This window comes from Protomyctophum parallelum (genome assembly GCF_964188405.1).
Source record: "Protomyctophum parallelum genome assembly, chromosome: 3".
Lineage (NCBI taxonomy): Eukaryota > Metazoa > Chordata > Actinopteri > Myctophiformes > Myctophidae > Protomyctophum > Protomyctophum parallelum.
Window position 1 is genome coordinate 19,990,854 of NC_139698.1, and position 16,193 is coordinate 20,007,046.

A 16,193-nucleotide genomic window follows, 5' to 3' on the forward strand; every position below is an offset into this window, starting at 1 on the left:
TTTAATCCCCTAAACCGCCAATACTTTAGCACATTCATTATTATTAACAAACTGTTAATAAATATTTCAATCAATCAATCAATTCAACCTTTCACACTGAACTTAGTCTGCTCTTTTTCCCCTCTAAACCAAAGTAGCCATTCAGTCGCTGTGAGTTTGTAGAACTGTTATTTCTATCTAAAGTTATCCTCATAATAGTGATGCTATAGGGTTCAAGTGGTTAAATATGCCATCACACAAAGATTTGGCGGCCCGCCTGTGGTTAACTCCAAGGACCCTCTAGGGGTCAGGGGTCAGGGGTCGTCCCCCCCCATCCCCCCCCCCCGTTGAAGACCCATGCTTTCGAGAAAGGGAAACAAAGAAAGAAAAACAAGGAAGAGAAGGAAGGAAATGAAGAAAGTTTATTCAGCAGTTACACTACCTTCCTTCCTGAGTTCCAATCCACACTGTTCCAGAGGTGTCACCTGACCAAGACCAAAGCACAAGAGTTACAGGCAGCCACACAGTCCAATGTCATGTTCATTGTACACAGAGTTACAGGCAGCCACACAGTCCAATGTCATGTTCATTGTACACAGAGTTACAGGCAGCCACACAGTCCAATGTCATGTTCATTGTACACAGAGTTACAGGCAGCCACACAGTCCAATGTCATGTTCATTGTAGACCAGTGGTTTTTCAACCCTTTTTTCATGTCAAAAGGTCCACTATTCATTCGGCCTTTGAGTCACTGACACCGAGACGCGAAACAGAATATTTTGTCGTCGTTGGATAAGCTTTTGTCCACAATTCCATGCTGTGTTGATGAGGTGCCATTAGGAGAGATAACGGGCAAACGTTGATCACGATAACAAATCTTCTTCATTCTCTAATTGTGTATTAAACCATTTTGGCGTTTTAAACATTATGTTATAATTTAGCTATTGAAAAATAGCAGATCTACAAGCTCATAGCGCGCCACGGAGTGGCGCGCTACGAGCTTGTAGGTCTGCTATTTTTTAAAAATCATGAACATGTGGTGCAAAGCTTTGAATATATATACTCTTTCAGAGCGAACGTTTTTAACTCAAATCTTTGCTTCTGGAAGGTGGTCCCTGAAACAACACATTTTCAGTTGGGGGTCAGCGGCCAATTTCATATATTTTTGGGGGTCCTTGACATGAAATATTGAGAACCACTGATATAGAAACATGAGGTTTTTCAGAAGAAAAAAATTACATTTAAAAATATATAAGCCAGGGGGGCAGTCAGCCAGATATTTCGTGAAGCCTCATTTGAAATCGGTAGTTCATATAATGGCCTGTTGTGGCGCTGGACTGGACCCAAAAAGCCCCATAGCTCCATAGAGGCCCATGTATTTTGGCCCAACTTCACCTAGACTGTATTACCTTAATAAACATGGTCATGAATACTTTCTTCTTCCAGTCACTAGTTTAAAGTCTCATTTCTAATGTCATAATATTCTTTTTGGAAAATTATGGTCCCATTAATTAAAGAAATTACCATAAAGAAAAAAAAAACATCGCGTATGTTCTGAGGGGCGTGGCTACCGTTACAGTCTATGATCGGGATTCCCCTCCCACTCGAGTCAAAATAAAAACCAACGGAGAAGAAGGGGGGAAGTCCCGCCTCGTTGTCTGGGCAGCCAATGGCCAGCTGGTCCAAAACGGAGCCAGCCAATGGCCAGCTGGTACCAAACGGATCTAGAAAGATGGCGATTTACAGTGCAGGAATAACAGGCTTCATTTTACGTCCATGTTAGACCCGGCGAACGCTTTGTCCATATTTTTTACAGTCTATGGTATAAGCACACTTGGGATTCCAATGCGCGGCCAATAGCCGCTCGTTTGCGGGCATCTCTTCTGGGTTTTTAAGACAGCTGGTGGATGGAAATGAAGCTCCACCCACACGGCAGAATGCCGCATCGGCCAGATTCTGCCGTGTGGGTGGAGCTTAATTTCCATCCACCAGCTGTGTGCCCTGCGCTGATTGGGAAACTAATGTTCTAATCTAGATCAGGGGTTCTCAACGTTTTTGGCTGGAGAGACCCCCAGAAATGCTTTGGCCATGTCTCGCGGCCCCCGCCCCCCCCCCATTCTGGGCGGGAACCCCTTTTGGTGTTAGCATTATGTTATGCTTTAGCTATTGAAAAATAGCAGATCTACAAGCTCATAGCGCGCCACTCTGAGCTTGTAGGTCTGCTATTTTTGAAAAATCAAAGAACGACTGACACAGAAACATAGCTTTTTCAGAAAACTGTCAGGATGTATAAGACATTTTTAGAATCTGATCTCAGGTCAGAATGGGGTAACCATCCTCATAATAACAACAGAAGGTTATTATTATTTGGCGTCTGTTTGTTTGTTGTAGTACTACTGACTGACCCGTAGGCGGTACGGCGCACATGCACAGGGCCGGCGAGGTGGGCGGGAGCCCGAACTGATCCAGCACCGTATTGGGCCGCGCCGGGTCAATCACCGTGATGTCACTGCTGGAGGCGGGGCCAGACACCACCCACACAGAACACTTGACGGAGGAAGAGAGGAAGACGAGAGATGTTTAGCCGACATGAAATCCAACGTGTCGCCACAGCAGCCAGTGTTAATGAAGTTTGATAGAGTTTTAATGTATTTGTGGCGGGCCTTGATGGTGCTACAGCAATCCACAAGCTCACAATCAGCTATTTTCTGAATGCAACCAAACCTAAAATGACTTTTCTAGTTTAGTTCTACTGGATCCGTTTTGCAATATATTTCACCGGTAGTCGTAGTTTTCATCAGTGAAAAAAGGTAGTCGACGAAAAAAAATTGGTCGTATTTGTGGACAAAATGAACACCATCGGTATGGCTGGATGAGGATGCCACTGAAGGTGGTGTTTAAATTATACAGTACCATTTACTGACGCTAGAAGTAGTGTTGATTTCGTCGACTAAATCCAAGACAAAAAATGTTCGTCAACTACCTTCTTTCACTGACAAAAACTAAATGGAAACAAAAAAAACCTAAGCTACGATGACTAAAACTACAATCTACAAGCTCACAACGCATCATCGACGCGTTGTGAGCTTGTAGATCAGCTATTTTCAGCAAGTGTAAAAAAACGGTGTCAAGGCCCGCCAAAATTCATTTTAGTCGACTGCATTTGCTGTAGGTTTAGTCGACTGAAACCTTATGACACTAAAACTAGACTAAACACTAAGACATTCCAGCTGACTAAAACTAAATGATAACTATTCAAGAGGCACTGGCTAGAAGCACTCCTTCCGTCAGCGGGGTGACGATCACCTTACCGTGGCCTCTCCGGAGATATCGGGTGTGACCGCCACGGCACAGCTCAGCTGCAAGACAAGAGACCAACGGGGACATTAGGAGGAAGCAGCTTCGATAGCACTGTTTTGAATGTAAGTTGTGCTAATGCATGAAGCTCAAAACACAATTATATATCCTGCCCCTAAACAACCTTTCTGTATTAGCTCAACAGTCATTCTGGATTAACATTCCTGGTGCCTGGCAGCATTTCCGCCGACACCGTTTAGCAGGTACTTTTGGAACCATGTTTTTTGGTTCTAGATAAAGTTATAGTACTTAAACTATTCCTAGAGTGTTTGGAATCTGGATACATGGATACATTATGATTTTAGCGCTTAAAGGAGAATTCCAGAATACTTTCCTACCATTATTTGTAGTTGTTACGTCCCCACCAAAGAGGTCCAGGTGTTATTTTGTGCAAAAGTGCATTATTGGCCATTTCCCCTACCATAAGCCCTCAATGGGGGTTGGGTTTTTGTGCTAATTCGCTTATTTCCATCGAAATAAGTAGTAAAGTGTGCTGCTTGGGATACTATTTACATTATGAAGAGAGTATATATATTTTATTATTATTTTTGAGCGATGGAAATAAGCAAATTAGCACAACACCCCATAGCCCCCATTCAATGCAATTCAATGCAATTCATTGAGGGCTTATGGTAGGGGAAATGGCCAATAATGCGCTTTTGCACAAAATAACACCTGGACCTCTTTGGTGGGGAACTAACAACTACAAATAAAGGTAAGAAAGCCATTTAGTATGGAATTCTCCTTCAACTAACCAGTGACTTTATATCCGTTTGTGGTTTTGCTCAACTGTTGTTGGCGTAGTAAAATTCTTACTGTAGTAGGTGAAAAACGAATGCCCGGTATCATGTAAGTGCTGAACTGTAAAGGGGATAAGGAGAGAACACACTGCAAGCAACCCGCTGCTCTCAACTGTCCGATTGAAATGCATGTTTACAGGAAGTAGCCTGTTAAAAACGGCCATCCTTATCTTCTACGTCCTACCCACAGGACACAGGTTTCCCACGCCAGCGCCATCAATTCTACTGTGGAGCTACGATACAATGGGAAGCCTGTTTGAGCGGTAGAGGATATACACGCGCTTTGACCACATCGTGCAATACCACTCATCGACCACCAGTGGTCCCACCTGACCACAGGATGGACATTTCTCAACAGAAGAGCAGTTGCACCACCTCTAACCAACCGCAGTTACAGTTATGTCATCATCATCATGATATTGCATTAACACACTCTACCATACGGATTACACATTTAATCCAAAAAGACAACTCTGTGCAAATTGACGCTAGAGTTACTGTGAACTTCCCGAGCTTCCTGTGCTAGTGTGCTATCCCATCTGCTTCCTGCACATTTCTCCTAATGCTATTCTTTATCACATATATGATATATCGTCTAAATGACGGAGCGGTTGCGCTGGCAGCTCTGTTTATTGGAATTTATTTGTGCGAGTATTTTTTGTTGAATAACTCATGACAAATTCATGTAAAAGTCAACTGCATGTAATATCCATAAAATAAGCAAGCAGCACGTGCAGACAATACACTAGTTCTTTCTTTCATTATTATTATTAATTATTTATTATTATTATCTTTTCACAATCTGATACAACGCCGGCTAGCCTACTTTATAATGTTTTGATAATTTGCGTGACAGATGTATGGATATGACGTTATAGAGTTTCAAACTAGTGTATTAAAAAAAATAAAAAAATAATGTCATGAGTAATTCAACAAAAGATTATGTCATGAGTAATTCAACAAAAAATACTCGCACAAATAAATTGCATTAAACAGTGCTGCCCGGGGCGGGTCATTGCCCAACCGCTCCGTCATTTAGATATATTATGCTTCTTAATCACCCCCGCTTGGCGAGTGTGACGTATTGTCGTCGTGTGAACGCACCTTGGCGGTAGAGTCTCTCTGGTCCAACAGTCTCAGCTGCATCAGAGCGGGTACGTCTTTGGGCTCAGGTACAGGCTCAGAGGACTCCTGGAAGCACAACAGAGACTAACTAAACACAAAGCACGGTGAAATCACAGATGGTGTTAGCATCACGTTATGCTTTAGCTATTGAAAAATAGCAGATCTACAAGCTCATAGCTTGTAGGTCTGCTATTTTTTGAAAAATCGAAGAACGACTTACATAGAAACATGGCTTTTTCAGAAAACTGTCATTTTCAAACAGACATTTTTAGAATCTGATCTCAGGTCAGAATGGAGAACCAAGAAGGTACAATATATAAATATAAGGCAGTAGATCAGTGAGGCTCAATCTTTTCCTTATCAGGGCCCACTGAAAAGCTCTAAAGTATTGGTGGGCCCACACATATGACCCTCTTTCAGCTGCCGTGTTAAGAGGTCAGATGGGTGGGCCCCATTTTCAGAGCATGTTTACTTGTGTTGTTAATTTCCTATTAATCGTCATCAACAATGATTTGTTTTTCCTTCTAAATAGTAAAGATAAAAAAAGAAATACAGATTTTTTTTAAACATTTAGTTTTTTATATACATTTTAGTTTAATTGGCGAAAGTATTGGCTAGAAGCATTTTGCCATATATTTGGGGGTCGTGTTTCTCCTCACGGCCCCACTATTGAGAATCCATCAGTGCAGTTCAGTAGATTCAGTAGGTTGTGGCTACAGTACCTGTGTGTGTGACAGCGGCATGCTCCATCCATGGATCTGAGTTCTACAGCAGTGGTTCCCAAACTTCTCCATGTCAAGGACCCCCAAATTGACACTAATCGGCCCACGGCCCCCCCATTTGAAAAGATATGCCAGGGACCCCCCCATGAGAGAATATCTTTTACGGCTCTAGCAGTGATTCTCAACCCGTTGAATTTCAAGGAACCCCCAGTTTGACATGCATTACTAGTCGACGGACCCCTCATTTAATGGCATTTCCATCTCTGGGACCTCCACTTTATATTGTAAAAATCAGACCAGTCTGAAGCGAGTGGTGCAACAGCACCCCCTATTGGTACTCTAAACATCGGGACACAGGGACATGGGGACATTGCTGTTCTTTGGAGTGGTTGCACCACTCAAAAAACAATGTTAATTTAACTGTGTACAAATGGAACCAAACAATTTGGTTCCATTCGTACACTCTCAAGAGTTACAGACCCAACAAGGGTCCATTTGGTTCCAAACTATCATTTAGCCGGGGACCCCCCTGGAACTCCCTCAAGGATCCCTAGGGGAACCACTGTTCTTCAGTACCTGTGTGTGTGTGTGTGTGTGTGTGTGTGTGTGTGTGTGTGTGTGTGTGTGTGTGTGTGTGTGTGTGTGACAGAGGCATGCTCCAGCCGTGGATCTGCCTGTTTCCCCCAGAGCTCTGCAGTTCAGTACCTGTGTGTGAGACAGAGGCCTGCTCCAGCCGTGGATCTGCCTGTTTCCCCCAGAGCTCTGCAGTTCAGTACCTGTGTGTGAGACAGAGGCCTGCTCCAGCCGTGGATCTGCCTGTTTCCCCCAGAGCTCTGCAGTTCAGTTCAGTACCTGTGTGTGTGACAGCGGCATGCTCCAGCCGTGGATCTGCCGTTTGCCCAGGGTTCCCCACACGTGGCTCCGGATCTCCCTGTAGATCTCCTTCCTCCTGAAGCGAGGGGAGAGAGCAGCAGGAGAGCCGCACCTATAGACAGACAGACAGCTTATTATTAGTATTAGACACAATGTAATACGTAACTTCACCCATTAAAACCGGGGAAAGCGTCTGTGTCATTTTAGATTTTTAAACTATATAGCAACATACGTTTTTTCTTTTTAGGATTTAGAACAGTCTAAAAAATAGTAGATCTACAAGCTCACAGCGCGTCACTTCGTGCCATGCTGCGGATCTACTATTATTATTATATATATATTTTTTAATATATATCTTGAATGTAGAAGAATTTAGAATTTTATAACCCTCAAAAGTAAAACATTTTCAGAGCGGGGGGAGGGGGGGGGGGGCAATTACATACCATTTTGGGGGTCCTTAGCTTGAGAAGGCATTCGTAGTATCGGCCTCAGGTTTAAATTGTATAGCAATCACATGGGATTCATTCATTCACAATCACACCCCAAAACCAATATCCGTTTAGAAAAACAATACTGTTACAGGTCAGGAGGAGGAAACAAAATGTGAGATTTGAGTTGGAAAAACACTTGCTTACTCCGCTTGGGTCGTCTGACTGACGGCCCGCAGCCGTGGAGACCCCAGCGGGGAGTGGCTCAGCGACGGGGGAGGCGTCGACATGCCACTAGGGGGCGGGATCAAGGGCTCCTTGGACATGCCGAACAGACGGTTAAACCTGAGAACAAAAGGCACGTTTGTGTCTCAAATCACGGGACGGATCTCAACATAAAACGGTCTCGTTGTGAACCACGTGGTCATCATAAACTGTCCACCCATTAATGTCTATGGGGTAGATTTACCCTTAAACATTCCTAATTAGACCGCCCTCACGTCATGTGGCTCAAACAAGCACAGGCTTATTAGAAACGGCTATTTCTTTAGCATGGTGTGCTAATGCCCTGCTCTAGTAATCCCGCATGTGTATCCTCATCATGAGGCCATACATGTTTGAGCATTTCTCATTCACTGTTTCTCAGCGACAACAAGAACAACACACAATTCAATTTCAATTATTGTATTACAATTGATTCAACTGTTGGACCCATAGTGTGAGTATTAGTGAGACTGAATACATCTAGTGATGGAAATGTGAAGACAGCAGATAATGTACTGGTATAGAGCCCAGAGGGACTATATTTAGTTTAGTTTAGTTCATTTAGTTTAGTTTAAGTGGTCAAGGAGAACGGCAAACCACTCACTTTCTCCAAACGGTTGTCCTCTTCTCTTCAATAAACCGCTCTTCTTTTGTGGACCTTTAAAAAAAAAAAAAAGTAAATAACACTCAAAATACCGTAGAAACTACTATCATTATCATCATCTTATGTGGTTTATCAAAATATCAAACCGCGTAGATCAAGGTTCTTTTTTATTTTCGTTTTGTAACAGTATGGGTGTCAGGTCACAGATTCATAGAATTTTTTTAAAATTAAATATCAGATTTTAGTATCAGTGACTAAGGTAAACAAACGTACTGTATGAGTCACATGAGATCATGGGCAGACATAATGAAAAGACTAATGTTATTGTGCAAAACATGCCCCTTCAAGACAAAAGAAAAACATTTTCTCCCCTTCAAGTCCCAATTTAGTATAGCCAATTCCCTTAGATCAAGGTTTCAATGAAGTTAAAGTGAACCCTCGCAACTACAGTCAACTACAGTCTCTACTCTCTACACACAAACATCCTACTCAATACAAGTAACATGACGTGTACTTTGCAACTTGTGAACTTTCTTCAAAACGTCAGCTCACAGGGGGCCAAATGTGACTGAAATGTACGTATAATGTTGAGCTCATGCACAATAGTAAGTGCTCCAGGAGATAGATGGTAAAAGGGATACTGCATATGTTTACCATATCTAATCTCACTACCTGCACGGTGTACACAATTACTAAGGATTTATGTGCGACAATAACAACTTATAACATAACTTATAATGCTCCTTTCAGTACCAGTGTTTTCTGGGGTATCCTAAGCAGAGGAGCGAGTGTTTTTTGGTGGACTTCAGCACCGTAGAGAGGGACACATGCATTACCTGAGGGTCTGGCTCCGTCTGACGGCCTCCTGCAGCTCAAACAAGCGCTCCTTGTACTGGTTCTTCTCCATCACCACACGGGCCATCTCGGAGCGAGAGAAGCGACGCATGGAGGTGGGCAGGGAGGTCTGAGGGAGTAGGGAAACATTATGGACCAGTGGTTCTGAAACATATTTCATGTCAATGACAGTTTTTGAACAGATCGGAGCTTGTATATCTGCTATTTTTTGAAAAGCCAACGCATACATTGCTGAATTCTTATGTAGACTTGGATAGCATCTTATGCTTATAACTTATAGCATTTCTATGTAGACATAGCACTATAAAGTATACATGCATAGTTCCATTATATAGATATTCCACTGTTACGTTCTTAGCTTACATATGATGAAAACTGCTTTTTACGTATATTGCCATGCTTTTTGTTCTTGCTTAATGTGGTAAATCGCTCTGGATTAAGAGCACCTGATAAATGCCTAAATTGTAAATGGATAAAGTGGTGAGTGGAGGTAATGATTGTGATGCTGTGTTAACCCATTCTGGGCAGGAACCCCTTTTGGTGTTAGCATTATGTTATGCTTTGGCTATTGAAAAATAGCAGATCTACAATCTCAATCGAAGAACCACTGACATAGAAACATGGCTTTTTCAGAAAACTGTCAGGATGTAGAAGACATTTTTAGATTTTGATCTCAGGTCAACTCAAAATGGGTTAAGACATTTAGCTGAGGGCCTGAGGGCCTCTGCACCACTGATCACTTTTTACGAAAACGGTTAGCATATAAAAGACATTAAGTAGAATTGGCACATCGAGCACATCGAAGGAGACACAGGATGTGTCTGTAGGTGCTCTCTCACTAGGGCACAACTGTAATAGCAGTGGATAATAAGGTCTCCCAATTTAGTCTATTAGCCTGGCATCACCTGACCGGAAAGATAATTGCCATTTGTGTCATTTTAGGGGGATTTAGTTTCATTTAGATAATAGGACAGTAGAAGGTAACTGGGATCTGGGCGCAGAGAAGAGGAAGGACGCGCCGACAGTGATTATGGGGAAGTTGTTGTGACTATGTGGTCGATACGCTGTCTCGTCTGCTACCTGCACACCCTCTCTTGTCCTACGTAATTATAGTCTTTATCGCAGCTGGAGACAATTATTTCTACGGTGTTACGCAGTAGAGACAAATTATCGTGTTGGGAAGTACGCCAGTATACTCCTGAAAGAGATTTTTTTACCAGACAATGCTTTTGACTGCTAAAAAGGGAAGTCTGCCTTGATTTCAGCAAACACTTTCACTTTGGGGAAGGAAATACAAGACTGTTTGGTTAACACCCAACAGACATAGAACTCTTATACAGTTAAAAAACACTGCAATATGACAATCATCATACAACACAGTTGTAACATCATAATAGCCGAGACCGATTCTACAAATGCCTTCTGAATCAGTAGTTCTCAAACTGTTTATATATATATACATACATATTTGGCCAAGGAACCATCCCTTCTAAATATGATTTGTGCCAGGGAGCCCCAGAAGAGAAGATTTGTGATAATAATTCAAAATCATTCAAAATCTTTGAATGATTTTCAAGATTTTGAAAAAAAGAAATACAAAGAAATAAAAAAAAACATTGCAGATAGCTACAATCTAAAATGACAGATGCTTTCCCGGTTTTAATTGGTTAAACACCCGCATCTGTATTGTCGCTGATCCCCACAATAACAGAAAACTGAAAGGACACTAGCCTAGATCCCTGAGGGACTCCGTTCAACCATATAGAGCTTAAAGGTTTCTTACGTCAGGGTCTTCAGACTGACAAGCTTCCAGTTCTTTCCGATGTCTGTAAAAAAAAAGAAAAAACACATTTATGAGGTGAAATTACATACTAGCTATACAATTGAAAAAGAGTACACACAAGATTTAATAAGCAAATATATAGCACTGAAGTCTGACGTCATTTCACATGTTACACGGTTTGCATTTTATTTATTTATTATGAATTTGTGCATACTTTTTTGTTTTTAAATCGCATTAAACAAGAATTGTGTTCCAAAAAATAACCAAATTATCTCGGCGGTTTCATACGAAGAATCGCTAGAAACAGACCGTATCAAATATGAGTGACTGAGTACTTTTTACTCAGTCACTTTACTACCTCTTAGGTAGCAGTATGATGGCTTTGTCAGCCTGAGTTCTCTCTGTATGGTTACAATGTCTGTAAATGTTTGGGACAAATATGAATGTATTGTATATCTTATGCAATGGATATACTTTGAGACTTGTACATATCACTTGTGTCAATGTCACCTGATCGGTGACAGTGATTGGGACTGATGTTTGATGGGCCACAGGTGTGGTACGTCACGCTATATATACACATGTATTGTCTACTCATTCCTTGAAGGTCTGAGGAAGGGCTGTGGCCCGAAACGTTACCATTCAGTAAAATATATTTTGGGAGTATTAATTGGTGTGCAGATTTTTTCATTTCTTCATTACGATTTTAAGATGACCCAATGTTTATTCTCCGTAGAGAAATGACTTCCGCAAAACCAGGGGATGAGCGAGTATAACGTCAGGACTTCGGTTAGTCTATAGAAGCGGAATCCTCTTTGACCTCTTGGCCTCCTCCTCCAGCTCCTTAGCTCTGCCCTCCAGTCTGCAGCCGGTCTCCTGGAGAGAGGTCGCCTCCATCTGGAGAGCCGAGCGCTCACTGGTCAGCTCTTCAACCCGCGAGATCAGCGCCTTACGGGCTGCGTCCACCAACTCACTGGGGAGACAGAGAGAGAGAGAGAGACAGAGAGAGAGAGAGAGAGAGAGAGAGAGAGAGAGAGAGAGAGAGAGAGAGAGACAGAGACAGAGACAGAGACAGAGACAGAGACAGAGACAGAGACAGAGACAGAGACAGAGACAGAGACAGAGACAGAGACAGAGACAGAGACAGAGACAGAGACAGAGAGACAGACAGAGAGAGAGAGAGACAGAGAGAGAGAGAGAGACAGACATAGAGAGAGAGAGACAGAGAGAGAGAGAGAGACAGACAGAGAGAGAGAGAGAGAGAGACAGAGAGAGAGAGACAGACAGAGAGAGAGAGAGACAGAGAGACAGAGAGAGAGAGAGAGAGAGAGAGAGAGAGATGGAAAATGAAAGCGTCAGGCAGACAGACAGAGGGAGACGGAGAGAAAAGGAAGCCGGGTTCAGAAGATAATGGGACAATGAAGCGTTCGTTTCTTACGCATTCGCGAGATTGAGCTGAATCCTCCAAATGACTGTATACACCCATTCTTTACATAATTTTCAGCACTTGTCCTTGATCATGTGCACTATACATTTTTGTTTACTAAATGGAAACTAAATGAAAACTAAGCTATGGTGACTAAAACTAAATATACTGACATTTTCGTCAACAAATAAAAACTAGACTAAATTGTTAGGAAGGAACTAGTGGACTAGGGACTACTGCATCTCTTATTCAGTAGAAGTCATTTTACACTTGGTTGCATGCTGAAAATAGCAGATCTACAACATCACAACGCGTCGCCACGCAACGCTTTGTGAGCTTGTATTAAAAACAGTCATTACGATTGCATCAAGGCCCGGCAAAATACATTTTAGTCGACTAAATAAACTGTAGATTTAGTCGACTAAAACTAAAACATTCCAGGTGACTAAAATGTGACTGAAACTAAATGAAAACTACTGAAGAGACTACTGAAGAGACAAAATCTAAATGTGCAGCCAAAAACCACACTGGTCAAGTGGAGGGTTAAATCGGAGGGTGCATGATCAGATAGTTACGACAGGCGAGTCACAGCAGGTGAACATGAAACTCACTGGGTGTGTTTTAGTTCCTCGTACTGTGAAAGAATCTCCTCAAACTGGTCCGCGCTGCCTGAACAAACAAAGAGACACAACAAAAAAATAGATTTGAAATTTAAATCTCAAATGTAATGCACTTTAAGTTATTTGGTTAAATGGTTGGCTGCAAAAAAATATGTATTACTTATGGAATAAAGCAAAAATAATAATCTCATGACTGAACCACTTTGTCCAAATCTGTGATTTTGTGACTATAGTGCTTTGTTCCCAAATAAGAGATTTGTATAAGAGAACTCCACCACCTCTCCCCCTCTCATGGAAGTAATTGACAATATATTAAGTTATATTAACACCTACTTTGATGAGGCTGTATTTGCTTTGTTTTAAAAATATAAGGTTTTCTTTATTTCCTGAAAAATGTATATTTTTCATTTCCTGAAAAATGAACATTTTGCCTCTGAACATGTATCATATTGCTAGTTTGACCACTTCAATTACTCGTTCATCTTAACCCATTTTGGGCCGGGAACCCCTATTGGTGTTAGCATTATGTTATGCTTTAGCTATTGAAAAATAGCAGATCTACAAGCTCATAGCGCGCCACCGAGTGGCGCGCTACGAGCTTGTAGGTCTGCTATTTTTGAAAAATCGAAGAACGACTGACATAGAAACATGGCTTTTTCAGAAAACTGTCAGGATGTAGAAGACATTTTTAGAATCTGATCTCAGGTCAAAATGGGTTAAAATAACTAATAACTGAAAATAGCCGATCTACAATCTCACACTGCGACATGTTGTGAGCTTGTACATCTGCTATTTTCAGTGTGCGACGTGCTTCCACAGAAGACATGCTGACTTCGTTGGAATCCGAAATGACTGGAATCGGTCGTGACGGCCGAGAACTTTAATCCATGCTTGTTAAATATGTATTATGTGTTTGGCCTTGGGGAAAAAAAAGCCCGTGCCCGACCCAAGACAGAACCTCTGGTGTGGAATAGGAAGTAGTAAGAGTTTTATAGAACATTTATATAGTTACTTTATAGTTGACAGGATGACAGGAATACTGCCTGGATATACTAGCAGAAGAGAGTCTGAACTTTGTACTCGACAACCTTCAGTGGAATTGCATGTCGTGATCTGGGAACTAAAGATTACACTGCAGCTCCAAATGTTGCAAACTGTTCGAAGAAGTGTATCCCTTTGTTATGATAATACTGAAAGACAGGTTGAGATATATGGCATATATTATCTGCAGGTGCATCCATGCGATGTTCTTTGTTATTCTATTTATAGTGACTCATGGGAATAAACTACTGTATGTGACAACCCGGGATTAGTCTGGTGACCACCGGAGAGACTGGTGACAGCCCGAATGTAAACGGCACCCGGGTGAGCAGTATGGGTTGGTTCCCAAGTCTGTGTCTTCCGTGAGGAGGAAGCAAACAATCCACAGTGAGGCCTTTAGGAGGGCCATTCAAGGCCGCAAGCGGAGCCTTGCAGTACCACTGTTGCCCAGGTGGAGCCAGCGGAACCATTGCGGCTAAAGAATCTGCCACTCCTGAATGAAGTGTCTGGTCCTGGACCTGGTGAGAGCAGGAGTGGACCTGGTGAGACGTAGGAGGGGCCCGGACAGGAGTCTACCCCACAGAGCCTATAGTCCCTTCCCACGTGCCGGATTGGTCTACCTCCCGGTCCTGGCAGAGTAGTTCGGGAGCGGCGGGTTGTGTGGCCCTGGTCTTTCCCCTAATGGGACTGATCGAGGGTAGCTACTGGGACGTAAGTCGGACCCCGACTGGGTCGCCTGAGTGAGGGGTATGATGTTGCGAGACCCGAAACCCCAATAACCTTGGGATACATCACTGAAGAGGATACGTCCCAGGTGCATCCATGCGATGTTAATTTTTTCGTTCTCTAAAAGGTTACGGACTTTGCAGAGAACGAAAAAAAAACATGCATAATAATATCTGGGGGGGAAAGGACAATCTATTTCCAGCAATATGTCATTTGTCACAACTGCCTCTAGTTTGAGCTCAGTTCATTGCACGACGGACCCGGTGTGCTCTACAAGCCCAAGACGCATTGCATTAAGCATTAAAAACAATTGCGGTCGAAGAAGAATCACAGCGGTCTGAATTTGACCCAATGAGTATAAGTTGACTTGACACAGCAGCAGTAAACCTGGCGCTAATGGACGAAAAAGTGGACCAACAGAGTAAGTAGCCCTCCAACTAGGGCTTTTAACCCTCTTACCGTAATATTTGGAATTCCAGCTTAGCCCAACACACCCACTGCTACAACAAGGGATAAGGCCTCCTTCACCTCTTTGCTAAACGTCTCATATACTAATTCAGGGTTAGGGTAGGCATTGGGTGAATGAATGCCATTGGAACATTACAAGAAGAATCATGGAATCATGTATTAAACTCATTTGACATGATCGAAAAGGTATAGGCGGAAGCTAGTAGCTTATTGATGCCTATCCTTATTGCATGGTTAAGTAATAACTGAGAGAAATTTAAAAATATTTTAAAAAAAACATTAAACATTAAAAAACATTAACCAAAAAGAGAGAGCTTTTCTGTTTTTTTATTATTATTATTATTTTGTATTATTGTTTTTTTATTATTTTTTATAATTATTATTATTTCCATGGGATCAAACAGTGCCGCTTGCCGTGCTGTGATACGAATTAAACTAAACAATATATCGCTGTATAGCAGGGAAACTGTTACAGGAGATAGCAGTTCTGCCTGGACTGTGTAAAACAAATAAAAATAAAGGTTAATAAAACTATTTCCATATCCGTCCCACCACAAATACGCACTTTTATAGCATTTTGTTTCATTTTGATTGAGTTTTATTGGCCTGTCTTAGTCTGCCCGCCCTATCTAGTCTACCTATGTGAACCTCTACGAATAAAGAGGAAGAGAGGACTTCATGTTTGTTTGACGGTTAGTCATTTAGTCAAATGTGCACACCAGTGGTGTAACGGTGATTTTATTCCGGTATACCACAGCATTTTAATGGCGTCACGTGCACAAGCATGCACGTGCAGTCGTGCAACGCACGCACCTACAGTACATGTACGCATGGCATGCGCACAGAACAGCCGATAGTCTAAGGCTTAAGCTTAAGCCTATATTGTTTATAGTGTATGAGAGTTTTAAGTGAAGCCAACCTCCTGGCCAAGTGCCGTACCTTGGGGGGAGGGGGGGGGGGTCTTTCTCTGTTTTTGCCCGTCTGTCCCCCCCAATCGAATGCACTCCCCAAGCACCTAAAAATGCCTCCTCCCTCCTCTCCTTCAGAACCCCTCCGCTCCTTCAAAACCTCACTCAAACCCCCACCTCTTCAAGATAGCTTTTTTCACAGCTGTGGTCTGGT

The 16,193-nt window shown here is 42.3% G+C and overlaps 1 protein-coding gene across 1 annotated transcript in view; it reads right to left on the bottom strand.

The window, feature by feature from the left end:
* LOC310855404 (C-Jun-amino-terminal kinase-interacting protein 4) overlaps positions 1 to 16,193 on the bottom strand; it is a 40,694-nt gene that overhangs the window by 8,618 nt on the left and 15,883 nt on the right. Inside the window, exons 10-20 of the mRNA XM_083760385.1 lie at positions 12,828 to 12,885; positions 11,611 to 11,763; positions 10,791 to 10,833; positions 8,989 to 9,116; positions 8,153 to 8,206; positions 7,492 to 7,629; positions 6,836 to 6,968; positions 5,241 to 5,327; positions 3,291 to 3,338; positions 2,385 to 2,526; positions 422 to 464 (exon numbers count right to left, since the gene is read on the bottom strand). Of these exons, the coding sequence (XP_083616511.1) occupies positions 422 to 464; positions 2,385 to 2,526; positions 3,291 to 3,338; positions 5,241 to 5,327; positions 6,836 to 6,968; positions 7,492 to 7,629; positions 8,153 to 8,206; positions 8,989 to 9,116; positions 10,791 to 10,833; positions 11,611 to 11,763; positions 12,828 to 12,885 (1,027 nt within the window). The remainder of the gene's footprint in view (positions 1 to 421; positions 465 to 2,384; positions 2,527 to 3,290; positions 3,339 to 5,240; positions 5,328 to 6,835; positions 6,969 to 7,491; positions 7,630 to 8,152; positions 8,207 to 8,988; positions 9,117 to 10,790; positions 10,834 to 11,610; positions 11,764 to 12,827; positions 12,886 to 16,193) is intronic.